This window comes from Neophocaena asiaeorientalis, unplaced genomic scaffold (genome assembly GCF_003031525.2).
Source record: "Neophocaena asiaeorientalis asiaeorientalis breed wild unplaced genomic scaffold, Neophocaena_asiaeorientalis_V1.1 scaffold29, whole genome shotgun sequence".
NCBI lineage: Eukaryota > Metazoa > Chordata > Mammalia > Artiodactyla > Phocoenidae > Neophocaena > Neophocaena asiaeorientalis.
The window spans coordinates 3,420,845-3,437,067 of record NW_020174423.1 but is presented as its reverse complement, the minus strand read 5'-3'; the positions used below and the strand labels follow the sequence as shown (position 1 = coordinate 3,437,067).

General features: G+C 33.6%; 1 protein-coding gene across 1 annotated transcript in view; it reads left to right on the top strand.

Annotated features, from left to right (window-relative positions):
* Positions 1-16,223, top strand: part of VPS13B (vacuolar protein sorting 13 homolog B) — an 816,084-nt gene that overhangs the window by 352,072 nt on the left and 447,789 nt on the right. The window contains exon 22 of the mRNA XM_024756522.1: positions 11,678-11,805. Coding sequence (XP_024612290.1) covers positions 11,678-11,805 — 128 coding nt within the window. The remainder of the gene's footprint in view (positions 1-11,677; positions 11,806-16,223) is intronic.

The following is a 16,223-nucleotide window of genomic DNA, read 5'->3' as shown; positions in this document are numbered from 1 at the left end:
ATTTGTATAGAAACACAAAATACCCCAAATAGTCAAAGCAATCTTGCGAAAGAAAAATGGTGCTGGAGCAATCAGGCTTCCTGACTTCAGACTATACTACAAAGCTACAGTAATCAAGACAGTATGGTACTGGCACAAAAACAAAATATAAATTAATGGAACAGGATAGAAAGCCCAGAGATAAACCCATGTACATATGGTCACCTTATCTTTGATAAAAGACGCAAGAATATGCAATGGATAAAAGACAGCCTCTTCAGTAATTGGTGCTGGGCAAATTGGACAGCTACATGTAAAACAATGAAATTACAGCACTCCCTAACACGATACACAAAAAATAAACTCAAAATGGATTAAAGACCTAAACATAAGGCCAGACACTATAAAACTCTTAGAGGAAAACTTAGGCAGAACACTCTGACATAAATCACAGAAAGATCCTTTTTGACACACCTCCTAGAGGAATGGCAGTAAAAATAAAAACAAATGGGACCTAATGAAACTTAAAAGCTTTTGCAAAGCAAAGGAAAATATAAACAAGACGAAAAGACAACCCTAAGAATGGGAGAATATATTTGTAAATGAAGCAACTGACAAACGATTAATCTCCAAAATTTACAAGCAGCTCATGCAACTCAATATCAAAAAAAGAAAAACAAACCAATCCAAAAATGGGCAGAAGACCTAAATAGACATTTCTCCAAAGAAGATATACAGATTTCCAACACACATATGAAAGGATGCTCAACATCACTAATCATTAGAGAAATGCAAATCCAAACTCCCATGAGGTATCACTTCACAGCAGTTAGAATGGCCATCATCAAAAAATGTGCAAACAATAAATACTGGAGAGGGTCTCGAGAAAAGGGAGCCCTCTTGCACTGTTGATGGGAATGTAAATTGAAACATCCACAATGGAGAACAGTATGGAGGTTCCTAAAAATGTAGAAATAGAACTACCATATGACCCAGCAATCCCACTACTGAGCATATACCCTTGAGAAAACCATAATTCAGAAAGAGTCATGTACCACAGTGTTCATTGCAGCACTGTTTACAATAACCGGGACATGGAAGCAGTTGACCACCTAGAGGGGTGGGATAGGGCGGGTGGGAGGGAGACTCAAGAGGGAGGAGATATGGGGATATATGTATATGTATAACTGATTCACTTTGTTATAAAGCAGAAACTAAGACACCATTGTAAAGCAATTATACTCCAATAAAGATGTAAAAAAAAAAAAAAGTACAGAGAACTCAGACTATTTGAAAATAGTTTATCTTTAGAGTATTAGTCTTCAAACTTTTTTCTCAGTACTTTCCTATCGGTAAAAAATTTCAATTAAGCATCCATAGTATATCATTTATTGATTTATGCATTAAATGTGTGTATCACTATATTAATATAGAGCATGTAAGAAAATTTTAATTTTAAAATTTGTCTTATTATTCTGATAGAATTTTAATACATCAATAATATTGTAGTGAAAGTAATATTATTGTGCTTCATTTAAAAAGTTTAATACTTTATAACAAAGTATTGAACTTTAATTTAGTTTAATACTCTTATAATAACAACTTCAAGATTTAATTCTTAATTCAGTTTATTTCAATAATTAATTTTAATGGCTGACATAATTGAAAAGCCACCTCGCTGAGATTCATCGATCCGAGAGGGGAAATGGCATCATTGATGCACTCAGGACAATTATTTTTTATTCTCATCCATTTTGAAACTGTCTAGTACGTTTCCGTCTTTCTTATATAAATAAGGTATTCTTTCCATCTTTAATGGAAACATGTTGCCTTTTTCTTTTAAATAAGTTAGTGGCATCTTTATGTATTATTATTTTTTAGTTAGTGGTATCTTTAATTTGTATGTTTGGCCATGTGTGTTTTACAGGAATCCTTTAAAAGTATATATCCAAATTATGAGGATTAATTTAGTTAAAGGTATGTAATAGAATTTAGTTAAATGTAGATAACAAAATTTATAAATTTGATTAACTGTGTATATGTAAATTGTAATATGCCACAGTTAACTGAAAATAAAGAGAGAAGTGCCCCTGCCATTTCTTTCCTGTTATTGAACGTCTACTCTTCCTTCAGTATATTTAATGTAGTATATTTAATGTATATTAATGTGTATTAATGTATATTTAATGTGTTTCCTTCTGACATGGGGAAGAGCCTCAGTGTTATTCTGCTTTACTAAATATCAACTGTATGTCTTTCTCATTTTTAGATAAAAGTAAATATGAATAAATATTCTCATATTTGTCCCCTACAGCTCAATGGATGGCCTCGTAGTTTTGTGCACCACATATTTGGAGGACACTGCTATATTGGGATCCTACTATCTGGAAGTTTAGCATAACCTAGAGGAAGTCTGTCATATGGGGCCCACGTGGAAGGGTCGCAGGGAGCCAAGTTGAACTGAGAAAAGTGTTGGCTAGTGTAAAGTATTGGCTAATGTAGTTCAGGAAATCTTCTTGGGTGGAGAATAGATTAGAGGAGTAAAAACATCAATAGCATCTCCCAATATGCAGGCTTAGGCAGAAAGGCACTGGGATAATGACCAGTAAATGTGGTAATGGAAGGAGTGAGAACCAGGTGAGCTAGGCAGAGCATGAAGGTGAATAGTTCTTGAGGAAGTAAGCCCCATGATACTCTTAAAGCATTTTGTGGCACTTCGGAGCCTATGCAGGCTGTGTAATGATACTACAAGGGCTGGGCAGTTGCAACTACTAACATTGCCTGGTTTTCTCCTAATAGGTGTTTCCTTTACAAGAGAAGACACATTTCTAAATTAGAAAGGGCTCTCTGATAGCAAGAGACAAAAACTGTATTCAAATGATTTTAAATAAAAAAAAAGGGGGGAGATATTTATTGATTCTGATAATCAAAATGGTAAGAAAGGCAAATGCAGTATAAATCTTTTCTTTGAAATGACTTAGAATCAGACTCCACACCGTGAGAACTCTTGTCTTTTCATGTTGGCTTCTCTCTCTTACTGAACATATTTTTTCTTTGACCTAGCAGTGTACATGGCTGTGGTACCTCTGGACTCATGTACTTAACTCTCTCTGATCAAATAGATAGTGATCTGGTCCAGTATTTGTTGAAAAAATACTCGAAGTGGTTTTTGTTTGGCCTGTCGTGGCTCATGTGCATACATCTTGGACAATTCACTGTGGCCAAGGAGGTTAGTCATTATGATTTTCGCAGTGGCAGCCAGGTTGGGCCATGTGTCCACTTCTGTGTTCAGGGGCATGAGATATGATACCAGAATATGTAGGGATAGCAGAAACATGGTTGCTGGGGATAATTTTTGAGAGTCAGTCAGCTATCCCAATTCATGTCTACTAATTTTTCATTTTATAGTTAGTCACAGCAGCTTTAAAACACAAAATGTTGATTATATAACACTTAGACTAACTCACATTCATGCATTTCTGTTTCGATAGGAATAAGGTAAATAAATTATGAAGGTGTTGCACACATGAATGGAGGGCAGGGGAAAAATTATTTAGAAGAGAAAGACATGGAATGCGTAATATTGCAGAATTTATGACAGGTTTTCATTTGTTTCTCAACCTAGAGTTTATTCAATTGGGGAAAAGGAGTTAGGAGGTGTTTTGATATATACAGTTTTGAAAATACAGTTCTGCTTTGCACAATTTATTAATTTTGCAACTTTGTTTCATTATAAACAATTTTTTAACAGATCATTAGTTATCATAACACAACCTAAAACCTGTCAGTTAATTTTAAAGTTCTTTGAGAACATATTGTGATGTTGATAAGTGCATAGAAAGGTTTTCAAATATAAAGTTCTTCTTTGGAAATAAGTTATTCTAGTTTTTACACAAACTGGCAAGAATTCAGCTAAAGTTCAACCAAATTGTTTTGTATGCAGTCTTCTCCCCCCCCACCCCTCGCTCCCTTTTTGCAGTCAGAACAAGATTATAGTTTCCAGATGAAATTCTGAATGTCACATAGTGATGACATATATTTTCCTGGTTGGCTCGGCATGAGATGCAATTTTGCATGCCATGTCACGCTGACTTGCAGAATCCAAAAGCCATTATTTCCCAAGGGGCTTTCAGGAGTGATAGTATCAAATGTAGTTTGTATTTTGATGAAAAGTCTCAGGCATTATTGCAGTTTCTATGGCAAGTTGCTTAAAGGTTTATATATTATCCAAACTCCACAAATTTAAAAATAGAATTACTATGTAAAGGTCACTTTTTCTTCACATTATTTAATTTTATATTGCCAACTAGAGTTGCCAAAAATCATGATCAGTGTAAAATATAGATCGAGAATTAGGAAGGTATAGTAGAAAAACCAGTAGATTAGTGACCAAAAAAACCAGTTTTTGACCCAGTTCCTCTCCCTTTTCAAGCTAACCTCAGACAGCCACATTTTTTATTCATTTATAAAATGGTAATAAGTATACCCAACTATCTCACAGATTTAAGTCTTGTTATAAGACTTAAATAAAGTAAGATATGTGAAAGTTCTATAAAGTGGTAAAATACAATTCAGATAAAAAGTAAAGAAGACATTTTTTATGTTTGCATTTTAAAAGGAAAGCTATAGGGTTCAAGCAAGGTGAAGCTTATTTTATCTATTAGTTTTTGACACTACAGTGTAATTTTATTTTTTCTTTATTTGATCTTAATCATCTTAAACCTACCTTAAAACCCAGTATTTCCATTCATGCCTACATAATAACATTTATTTTGCACTGATGATCTTTCTATTTTACATCTGTTTTAACTGGCTTGCTTTATTATACCAGTCTTATATATATTTTTTCTTCTTCTTTTCTTCTTTTTTTAAAGGTGTCTCGCATTCAGTTGCCTAGACATCTCTGTGTATCTTACAGGCCCCTAAAGCCTAACATGTATCAAATCTGTACAACTCTGTACCTTCCCCTACCACTATTGACCATGTTGCTCAAGGCCGAAACCCAGGACTCATCCTTAGTGTCTCCTCCTCCTGTCCGTTCTGCCTCCAAGTTATAGTCTTTCTGTTTCAGTCTGTTTGTATGTTGCTTCCCTAGTCAGAACCATATAATTACTTATACACAGTAAAGTGAGGGTGTGCTAATTAGTCTCACTGGTATCGTTTCCAGATTATCTCATCATCAATTGTTTAGATGACAGCAAGAGTCATCTTATTAAAAATCTAAATTGGATCATTTTATTCCCTACTTGAAATGCTTTTGTGACTTCCTATTGTACTTAAGATAAAATCCAAACTCCTTACCAAGGCTTACATAGTTTGACCTGACCTAGTCTCTGTTGGGTTCTTCCATTCCATCTTTTGTCATTTTTGTTACATTGATCCTCCTTCATTCCTTCAAACACTGCATGCTTTTTCTTGCCTGGGATCTTTTGCATATTCTGTTTCTGTTTCCATTGCTGTTTTCATAACTATGTACTTTTCATACTTTGAGTTTTTATTTAAATGTTATCCTCTCAGTAAAGGAAGCTTTCCTTTTCAATCTTTCTAAAATAGGTCTGTGCCACTCCTCAAAGATACCCTACCATAGCACCTCTTTTCTGTTCTCATAATGTTTATCATAGTTTTCCCTTTTTTTTCTGTCTCTTCATCCAGAGTGTATGTCAAGGGCTGTATTTGACTCATATACTTTTGTATTCCCAGAATCTAACAGCTCTTTCTGGCATTGGGCAAACAGTAAATAATTGTTGCATGAATGAATAAATTATTCTTCTTTTGTTATTTTTATTTAGGGGCTTAATAATCACGTTCCTTAACATTATTTACCTTCTGTCCTTTAATTGATTTAAATTGATGTCCTGTAACTTTTCAAATCTGTTCCCAGATTTCCCAGGGATATTTATTGAATATTTGGGAGAAGGTAGCAGCTTGTGGTACACTTCAAATTGGCACACATAGTCTTTCAGGGTATTCCTGCTACATCAGAAATTTACATATATTTAAAAATGCTTAACTATGATAATAGTCCAGGTACAACCTGAGATATTGAGGTAAATTTTTATCTTTAGTCAGATAATCAGTAAGTATAACTTTGAGTTCTTTCAGTGTTCTTAGCTCTGTGCTAAGTACTTTGGGAAATTATGAGATTATAGAGGAAGGGCCAAATCTAATTTGGGGAATTCAGTGACCATTTCTCAGGAAATGGCATTTAAGGTAGAACTAAAACAACAGGTTGATTGTGATAGAAAAGGAGTCATTTTGTTTCAGATCTGGTAAGCTTCAAGTTCTTTTCTATATCTTATAATCAATTAATGTTTAATCATTATTCTCTGTATTTGAAGTACTTTAATGAACTTTTTAATATACATTACAACATTTAACATGAACAGTATTCTTGACATTGGGTATAATTATTATTAACTTCTGACACTTAGATTAAATTGCTTTCCCAAAGCCATATGGCAACTGGCACAGCTGAAACCATAAGTTGACTTTAAGTGTGGTACTCTGCATGGCATAAAAATGAAGGAATAATATTGTACCAAGTTGAATGATACATGCCTAAGAGGTGATTATTTTAACCAGTAAAGTCTGGGTCTCAAGATTACCTTATTTATTGTTGAAAACAAGAAGTGTAATGGATATCAGACTACAACCTTAAATGTAGGGTTTATATAGCTCCAGTGAGAATGAACAAATATATTTTCTGAACTATTTGCAGTACCAAGATCCTTAGTAGAAATATACATTTATCATGTATTTGGTAGAAATGGAAGCCACTGCACAAGGTATGAAAAAACAGAAGAGGCATCATAGCATAGTAGTTAAAAAGCCTGGACTTTGGAGTTAGACTGCCTAGTTTCTTATTCACCCAGCTTTGCCGCTTATCAGCTGGGTGACTTAGGATAGGTTACTTAACCTCTCTGTGATCAGTTTCCTTATCCGAAAATGGTAATAATAAGAGTAAATAATAGTGTCTTCCTCATGGAGTTGTTATGAGGTTTAAATTGGTGAATATTTGTAAAGCGCTTATAGCAGTCCCTGGCATGTAGTAGATGTTACAGAAGTTTCGGTTAAATAAAGTATGGCTCAAGATTGGCAGTTTTATAGAGTATACATGTGCTACCTGTAAAATATACATGATTACAGAAAAGAAATTTTTCTCTTTTTTAAAAACAAAGCTTGGCTTCCCATTGTCTTTTAGATAATATGATGGATTGAAAATTAGTATATCCAGGAATGTAAGAAAAAAAAAATGGTTCTGACGAACCTAGGGGCAGGACAGGAATAAAGATGCAGACTCAGAGAATGGGCTTGAGGACATGGGGAGGGAGAAGGGTAAGCTGAGACGAAGTGAGAGAGTGGCATGGACATATATACATTACCAAATGTAAGGTAGATAGCTAGGGGGAAGCAGCCGCATAGCACAGGGAGATCAGCTCGGTGCTTTGTGACCACCTAGAGGGGTGGGATAGGGACGGTGGGAGGGAGACGCAAGAGAGAGGAGATATGGGGATATATATATGTATAGCTGATTCACTTTGTTATAAAGCAGAAACTAACACACCATTGTAAAGCAGTTATACTCCAATAAAGATATTTAAAAAAAAGAAAATTAGTATATCCAAAATAGTGTGCTTTTACACTTCTAATAGCCAGATCATGCTATTTAATTTGAATTTTAAACTGATTGTGTTTTTCATAGCTTTTTGGAAAGCACTTTTAAGCCACATATAGATTTCAGCACCTCCTTTAACTTCTTAAATCATTCTATCAGCAAATTCAGCATTTACAATAAACGTGTGGCTTTTTTGGTTAATAGTGACTTGAAATATTACTTAGCAATCAGGTAATGGTGTCCCATCTGCTTGATAATATTATCATTTATTAGATGGATTTATTTTCAGACTGTGATAACATTATTTATACAACACTAATATTCTGTATCAGTAGATTTTAAAATTTGACCATAAGCAACTTTTGTGGAAACCTTTGGTATCCATGGTTTCAAAGAGTTTTAAAATTTGGTCTTGGGACTCCCCTGGTGGTCCAGTGGTAAAGAATCCACCTTCCAATGTAGGGGATGTGGGTTCGATCCCTGGTCAGAGAACTAAGATCCCACATGCTGCGGGCAACTAAGCCCGCACCCTGTAGCTACTGAGATCGTGTGCCTCAGCGAAGATCCCACGTGCCAAAAACTACAGAGCTCACACTCTCTGGACCCCACGCGCCACAGCTAGAGAGAGAAAACCCTGATAACACAACTAGAGAGAAACCCTCATGCCTCAACGAAGACCCTGCGTGCTGCAATGAAGACCCGACGCAACCAAGAAAAAACAAAAAAATTTGTCTGCATTAAAAAAATATATATTTATAGAATTTATTTTCTAGAGCAGTTTTAGACTCACATTTAAATTGAGGGGAAGATTCAGAGATTTCTCACATATCCCCTGCCCCTACACATGCATAGTCACCCTCATTATCAAAATCCCTCACCAAGGTGGTACATTGTTATAATTGATGAATTTATATTGATACATCATTATCACCCAAAGTCCATAGTTTTCATTAGGGTTCACTCATGGTGTTATACGTTCCTTCAGTTTGGACAAATGTATAATAACATGTACCCTCCGTTATAGTGACATACAGAGTCGTTTCACTGCCCTAAAAATTCTCTGTGCTCTGCTTGTTTCTCCTCTCTCCTTCCTAACTATTGTCTCCATAGTTCTGCCTTTTCCAGAATGTCATATATTTGGAATCATACAGTATGCAGCCTTTTCAGATGGGCTTCTTTCACTTAGTAATATGCATTTAACTTTCCTCCATGTGTTTTTATGGCTCATTTCTATTAAGTGATGTGTAATACTCCATTTCCTAGGTGTACCGCACTTTTTCTAGCAGTTCACCTACTGAAGGACATCTTGGTTGCTTCTAAGTTTTGGTGATTATGAATAAAGCTTCTCTAAACAGTTGTCTGAAGGCTTTTATGTGGTTGGTCTACATTTAAGTTAGTTATTTAAATTGGCAGAGTTCTGTAATGAGTTTATGTAGCCATTTTCTTCTCATAACTGCTAAAGTATAAAAGAATAACAATGAAGTCCAAGTAAATGGAAAGTAAATTAAGGTGTGTTTTATTTAAAAAATTATAATAGGTAATTCATTGTTGTAAAACATTAATTCTGAAATATACAGTAAAAATTAAACACTTCCTCCCCCTTACCCCTCATCAATTCCATTTTACTGTCCTCAGAGGTAACCTCTGTCAAGGGTTTGTATTTTACCCTTCTATGACTCTTTCTGTGTATGAGATAGACAAATACATGCTCAAACTCACATACTGTTTTAAAAGCATATTTGGATTATACTACACATATATATATATTTTTCACTTCATAAGATATCAAAAATATGATTTCTGTCATATGTTTAACTGTTCCTCATTTTTAAATGATTGAATTACCATCCTTATGACAGGTATTCCAAAGTTAATTTAACCATTTCTTTTTTGATGGACAGGTAAGTTGCTTAGCACTTTCTTTCTCCCCTTACCCCTCCCTCCCTCCCTCTGTTTTGCTATTTCAAATAATACTGCTGATACTAAACATTTTTATAAATTGTTGGTATACACGTCTCATATGTTTTAGTATTTCTGTAGCATAGGGTCTTAGAAATGAGATTATTTTTTAGAAAAAACTTGCATGTTTAAATTTTGATAAATACAAAATGTCCTGTCTTGTAATTCCACTCTATGGACTATACTTATTTGTATTCCCTGTATACGAAACATTCTAACAAGGAGCTTAGATAATGTTGGATTTTTAAAAATACGAATTAACTCTTTAAAATGTTTGCCAAATGACAGTTGAAAAGGATATCTGATTGTTGCCTTAATTTTTATTTCATTGTTAGCAAAGTTGAGCATCTCTTAATAAGTTTATTGGCCAAATTATATTTTTCTATGAATTATCTGTTCATATTCTTTTCCATTTTTTGTTGTTGTTTATCCATATGCTACTTGGATATCTTCATCTGAACATGTAATGAAAATCTCAACCTGACGGTTCTAAAACTAAATTTCTTTTCCTCTTGATTCTCCTCCCCGTACAGCTCCATTCTTCCATTTGATCAGATGTAAAACCTTGGAGGCATCCTTGTTTTGCTTTTCTCTCTTACTGAACTTCTAGTCCATCAGTAAATTGTGTTGGCTGTATCTTGGAAATGGATACAGGAACACTGTTTCTTCCTACCTCCATTGCTACTACCATCTCTCACAACTTGTCTTCCTGTTTTGATACTTGATCTATGTAGACAGTTTTCTGCACAGTAGCTAGAGAAGTTCTCTCAAAATAATGTCCATTAATTTCATGAATCCATTTTAATGGACATTAAAAGATTAATGTCCATTAATTTTTAGAATCCAGTTTCATATCCTGGCTCCCTCGAAGTAAAACCCAGCCTCCTTACCATGGCCTATGTAAGCCCTGTATGATTTGGTCTCTGTTGATAGCTCTGACCTTGTCTCCCACTTCTCTCTTACTCTGTTCTAGCCTTCCTTGCTTTTATACTGTTGCTTGAAACTCCTAAGTACACTCCCATCCTGGGCCTTCACATTGTTGTTCCATCTGCCTAGAATGCTCTGCTTCCAGCTCCATGGGTCTCTCTCAAACTGTTTTTGTTTCTTTTAAACAAACAATTTTTGAATTTCTAATATGTATAATGGGGTAGACTGTGGGATTATGAGAATAAAAGGTTTATGCTCCATGCCGTTAAGATATCGTAAATCTGCAGATATGTGACCCAAATTGAGAGGAGAGGGAAAGTATGCCTAGATACAGCAATTGTCATTCTCATAGTGGTGATATGGTAGCAGTTACTTTGGAGACTGTCCTATGATCATCAAACCTAACTTAGTAAAAGTCTTGAAAAGCAAGATCTGATTTATTTATTTTATGGTATTTAAAATAGCACCTGTAAATTATATGTTTGCATTAACTTAAAATATATAAATACATATGGATCTGTCCAGATATAATATATTATATTTAATTTCTGAAATTTACATTATAAAAATTGACAAAGTTCTCTAAGTTCTTTATTTTAGATGAACAAAATTTTTCTTAGCATATATCTGCCTTTTATGTGTTCAATGCTTCTTTTGCTTACCATCAAAAAATAAAGAAAAAAAGAAAAAAAATTGAGAGATACTATGAGTAAGCTTTTGTTATCAAGACAATTCATATACGGGAAGATACATTTTGTATCAATTTTGGACAAAGCAAGTGCTTTGTGGTTGAATTTTCTTTCTCATCAAGTAAGATTTTTATTGATGTATTAACTTCATGCTGAGAAATGAACAGATTGTTAGGTTACCATTTAATAAATTTTCACAATAATAAACACATCCATGTATTAAAAAAATAGAACATTACCATTGCTCCACAAACCTACCTCCCAATCATCAATCCCTGACAAGTCATCAACACTCTCTTGAGTTTTAACAGATTAGGTTTGCTTGGTTTTGAATAATTGTAAAAATCAGTAATTCTTTAAGATAAAATGATCTAATATGATATTTTATAATCTCATATAGAAGTTTTAATTTTAAACAAAGAAATAATATTGGAAGTATTTTCTGTATATTTATGTGAAACTATAAGGTACATTTATGTTAAATAACTCTAGCTATTCTTATTCTTAGAATCCAGACCATTGTCAGTTCCTGTGAAAGCCATGCTGAATATAGCTGAAGGCTGTAGAAGTCCTGAAGAAAGAATGAAGGAGTTTATTGGAGTAGTATGGAATGCAGTAAAGGGTCTCACACTGCAGGTAAAATGAAAGTTAGAAATATCATGGTTTTAATTTTTATGATTCTTTTTAATTTTCAGAACCTTTAATATTGGTAAAATTTTCTCACTGGTGACACTCATGTATACCATCTCATTTCATAATTTAAATAAAAACTATTGGTGCACTTGCGTATTATTAATAAAATGATATGAAACATATGCTCTTCCTGATAAAGTTATAAAATTACACAAATTTTGACGTTATTTTAATTAAATAATTCGTTTTACTTTTTGTTTCTTTTAAGCATTATTTGAAATATTTTAAATGGTCAATATACCAATAACATTCTTATTTCAGTACTGAAATAAAAAACGTAGTTGGAATTAAAATAAAATGGTTATCTATTATTCCTACCTAATTATAAACCAAATATGAAAATGATAATTGTAACTATCTATTTTATTGTTATTAAATTTTCTTCTCACTTATTTTCACTTTTAAGTACACATAATTTAATCTTATTGAATTACACTTCTTCCAGATCATGTTTTAACTGATGAAAATACACAATTAAATGCTTATCTCATTTCATAGGAATTAGGTAAGGGTAACTCAGCAGTTGCTCAGTTTTTGTATAGATTTTTTTCCTCTTTGAAATAAGATATGAAAGACTGATAACAGAGGCATCTTTGTAGAATTTTATGTGTACCAGACAGTAATATCTAAGTACTGGGGCCTTCCATTTCTGTTTAAGTTGTAGAAAATTGCAAAAGAATGTTGCTTCCACCTTACGAACAAGAAAGAACAAGGTAGATGATCTATAAAATTAAACCAGGATGCTTCACCCACCTGAACTGCAAGATAATAAATATGTGCTGTTTTTAGCTGCTACATTTGTGGTAATTTGCTATGCAGTATAGAAAAGTGATACAGACACCTATGCATAGCTATAATATAGTCTGAGTACTACAACAAAACCTTATTAAATCACTTTTTAGAAATATATCTAAAAACATCTCCAGTTCCCTAATATCATCATGTAAATATGATTACAGTTGATCCTTGAACAGCATGGGTTTGAACGGTGCAGGTCCACTTATATGTGGATTTTTTTCAACACTTCAGTACTGCATGGTCTGTGGTTGGTTGAACCCGTGGATTCAGAATAGTGAATACAAAGGGTGGACTGTAAAGTTATATCTGGATTTTCTGCTGCGAGGGTTCAGTGACCCTAATCCTTGTTTTGTTCAAGGGTCATCTGTATTTGAAATACTATTTAATACAAGAGCCAGTAACCTGGGTTTTGGCAATCTTTTACAGCCTCTCTTAGCATGCTGCTTTTATAAAATTAAGAGAAGAGAGGGGAGAGAGAAAGTGTTTTTGTCATTCTTTTGTTGTTGTTTTAACTATTAACTTGCAGGAAACATGACTTTTTCACAGACATCAGCTATATCTTACTAATCTCTGCCAGCATGAGGCCTTTGCTATTAATATTATCCTAATAACTCCTCATGTTGACTTACCTGTGTTCCTCCTCTAGAGGTTCCTTTGATGCATTGGTGGCATGAGATAGGAAGGTGAGACAACATGAATGCAGGAAACATTTAGTGCCTTTACATTGTTTGAGATTGATTGTAGAAGCAGAAAACAGACAGTGCTCTTAAGATATTGATGAACATTTATATTCAATGTTACTTTCTTTAATCTATAATAAAGACTATCTCCTTATGATGTCTTTCATTGTATATCACTCAGTCCTAGTACAAGCATTTACCCATGCCACATGATAGAGCTAACTAGACCATGTGTGGTTTTGCTCCTGGTAACTATTTATATTTATTCACTTAATTATATGTAGTTTCTCTTATGATAAGATCTTTAATCTCAAGGGACATATATTACTGATGGGAATGAGGGTGGTACATGGGCAACTGTATCTCAGTTTTATTCTTTATCTCAATTTGGTCAACCTCAATCTGCATTCTTAGTTTACTCTAGTCTGTGGTCATAAAATAGTAAACTTAAGAAGTCTTTCTTATTTCCTGTGTTTCTACATAATGCCTTACTGACCTTTATGTGGTCCTCTAATTTCACTGTTTTAACACATTCTGTTTCTACTATTTAAATCACCAATAAAATAAATTTTTTTTCCCTGATGAGTAATACCCATCATCTTGTTATGTATTATTTTGTGATCTTCTAGAGGGAGTAAACTATGGTGTATTTAGTAGTCAATAAATGTAAATGCTAAAGTGATTAGTAAGTTAAGAAGACGAGTAACTACTTTGAGCACATATTTCTACTATAATTATTATATAAATAAATAACAGTGAACTTATCTGATTGTAGTTCAATCTGAGATTCTAGATTATAGTTTGACACATAATATTTCATGGAAGAAAGGAATAATCCAAATATTATTAGATCTCTTTCTAGCACTTTACCTTACATATCATGTTTTTCGTTAGCACTGTACTTTAAGCCAGTTGTATTCAGAAGTTAGTTGTATTTTGATTTCATTAAACTGGGACCAAAAACTGTGGTAGGAAAGGTATGTTTTCTTTGTGTCTTTTCTGAGACTTATTTAGTGTATAATAGATTTTCATGGACATATCTCTTAAATTTAGACGTCTCTCCTACTACAAAAATTTGTTTTCTTTTGACTCTCATCTACAGCTTTCTTTTCCTGGCAACACAGCTCCTTTCTTTTCTTGCTCAGTTTTCCTCCTCTATTCTAGTGAAAGTGCTTTGATACCAAAATAACCTTATATAGTATTCGCTTCATATGTATGAAATATGTATATGTAATATATATATATATATAGAAATAGGAGTTCCACTGTAGTGGGACTGTAACAGATTTCTTGGACTTTATGTGTCTTTTTAATATTAATTATCTTATACTTTCCTCAGAAATGTAGCTCTGGAGTCGATAAAGAGGTGGAATATAATTTGAGGATTGGCTCCAAGGCCCTATTGCTCTTTAATATGTCCTACTTCACTTTATGAAATTTCTTATATCCTTTCTGTTAAACATTGTATTTCCCAAAAATTTCTGTTGGAATATAAGTATTTACTTAATGATCATAAGCATGTTGACCTTTTAGTACCCTAGTATAAACTTGTTTATTTTTTAAAACAGCTAGTTGCCTAGTAATACATTATAGAATGCTCTTTCCTTCCATTTATTATTCTTTCATTCATTCTCACATTCAGCACTTAATATTTGTTATAGATCATGCTAGATGTTGAGGAGACAAAAGAAATATAACAGTCTGTTGGTCTAGCAGGAAAAAGGCAAATAACCATTCTATGAAGCATTTTGTGGGGAGTGTCTCTTAGAGAGATCCCTTAGAAAACTCTTATGATCCAAAAGAAAAATGGAGATGTCAAGGTAAATGTCATTTACTGAAAGGGTACCTAGGGCATGCTCTGCCAGGTTCATGGTGAATTTGGATACTATCTCAGATTAGTATTTATTGATTTATAGAATTAGATGACTTTATAGCATTCTCCAGAATATAATAGCTATAAAGAATATATAGCTGTTTGAAATTTACTTTGGTTCTAAATATTATTTCATGATGATATAAGTAACTATCAAAAATAACCTTATTCCCTTTACCCATTCCATTAAAAAAATGGATTAATTTAGTGTAATTACCCTTTTTTGATATCGTTTTGAGAAGTCGTTGTAACAGGGACTAAGAAAGCTAGTATTAGGTTACCTGATATTTTGACGGCTCTAGGAAAATCTTCCAATTTAAGATTCCAAGCGATTTGAGATCGTTATGATATTTGTAAGCCAATAAGTAAACACATGAATATTCCACAACATAAGGTATTCTGGAGAACATCCTCCTCTGCCCAGGATGAAGTATCAGGGCCCAGATTTATCTTGCTGCCTGAAACAACCAAAAAATGGATAAAGTATATTAAACAGTCGTTTCAAAACACTAGACGATAGGGAAAGTTAGACAGCAAACCCTGAGAGACTTAAGGTAAAGTCACCAGAACCTAGTGACTTATGGATTTGGAGAATAAGAGAAAGGAGGGAGTCTAACTGGCATTCCAGGTTCTGATCTGGGTAGATAGTGATGCCATTACATGATAGTGAGAAGCAGCTTTTCAAGGTTAGCAGCAAATTGGGAGTTTGAATTTACACATGTACTTGAAATGCCTGTGAGATATCCAGGTATCTCTTAGACTGAATATTCATATCTGGAGTTTAAGGAAGAAATATAATTTTGGAAATCATCTACAGATGGTTAAAACTAGGAGAATTCAAAAAAGTATGTTAAGTTGAAAGAGCAGTGGGCCAAGCAGATACCATTTCTAAAGTAGTCAGTATAAGAGAAAGTATCTTTGAAGGAAACCCTAAAGGAATGATCAGAAATGTAGAAGGAAAGGTCAGAGAGTTCAAGGAAGCCAAGGATGTATAGAATTTCAAGGAGCCA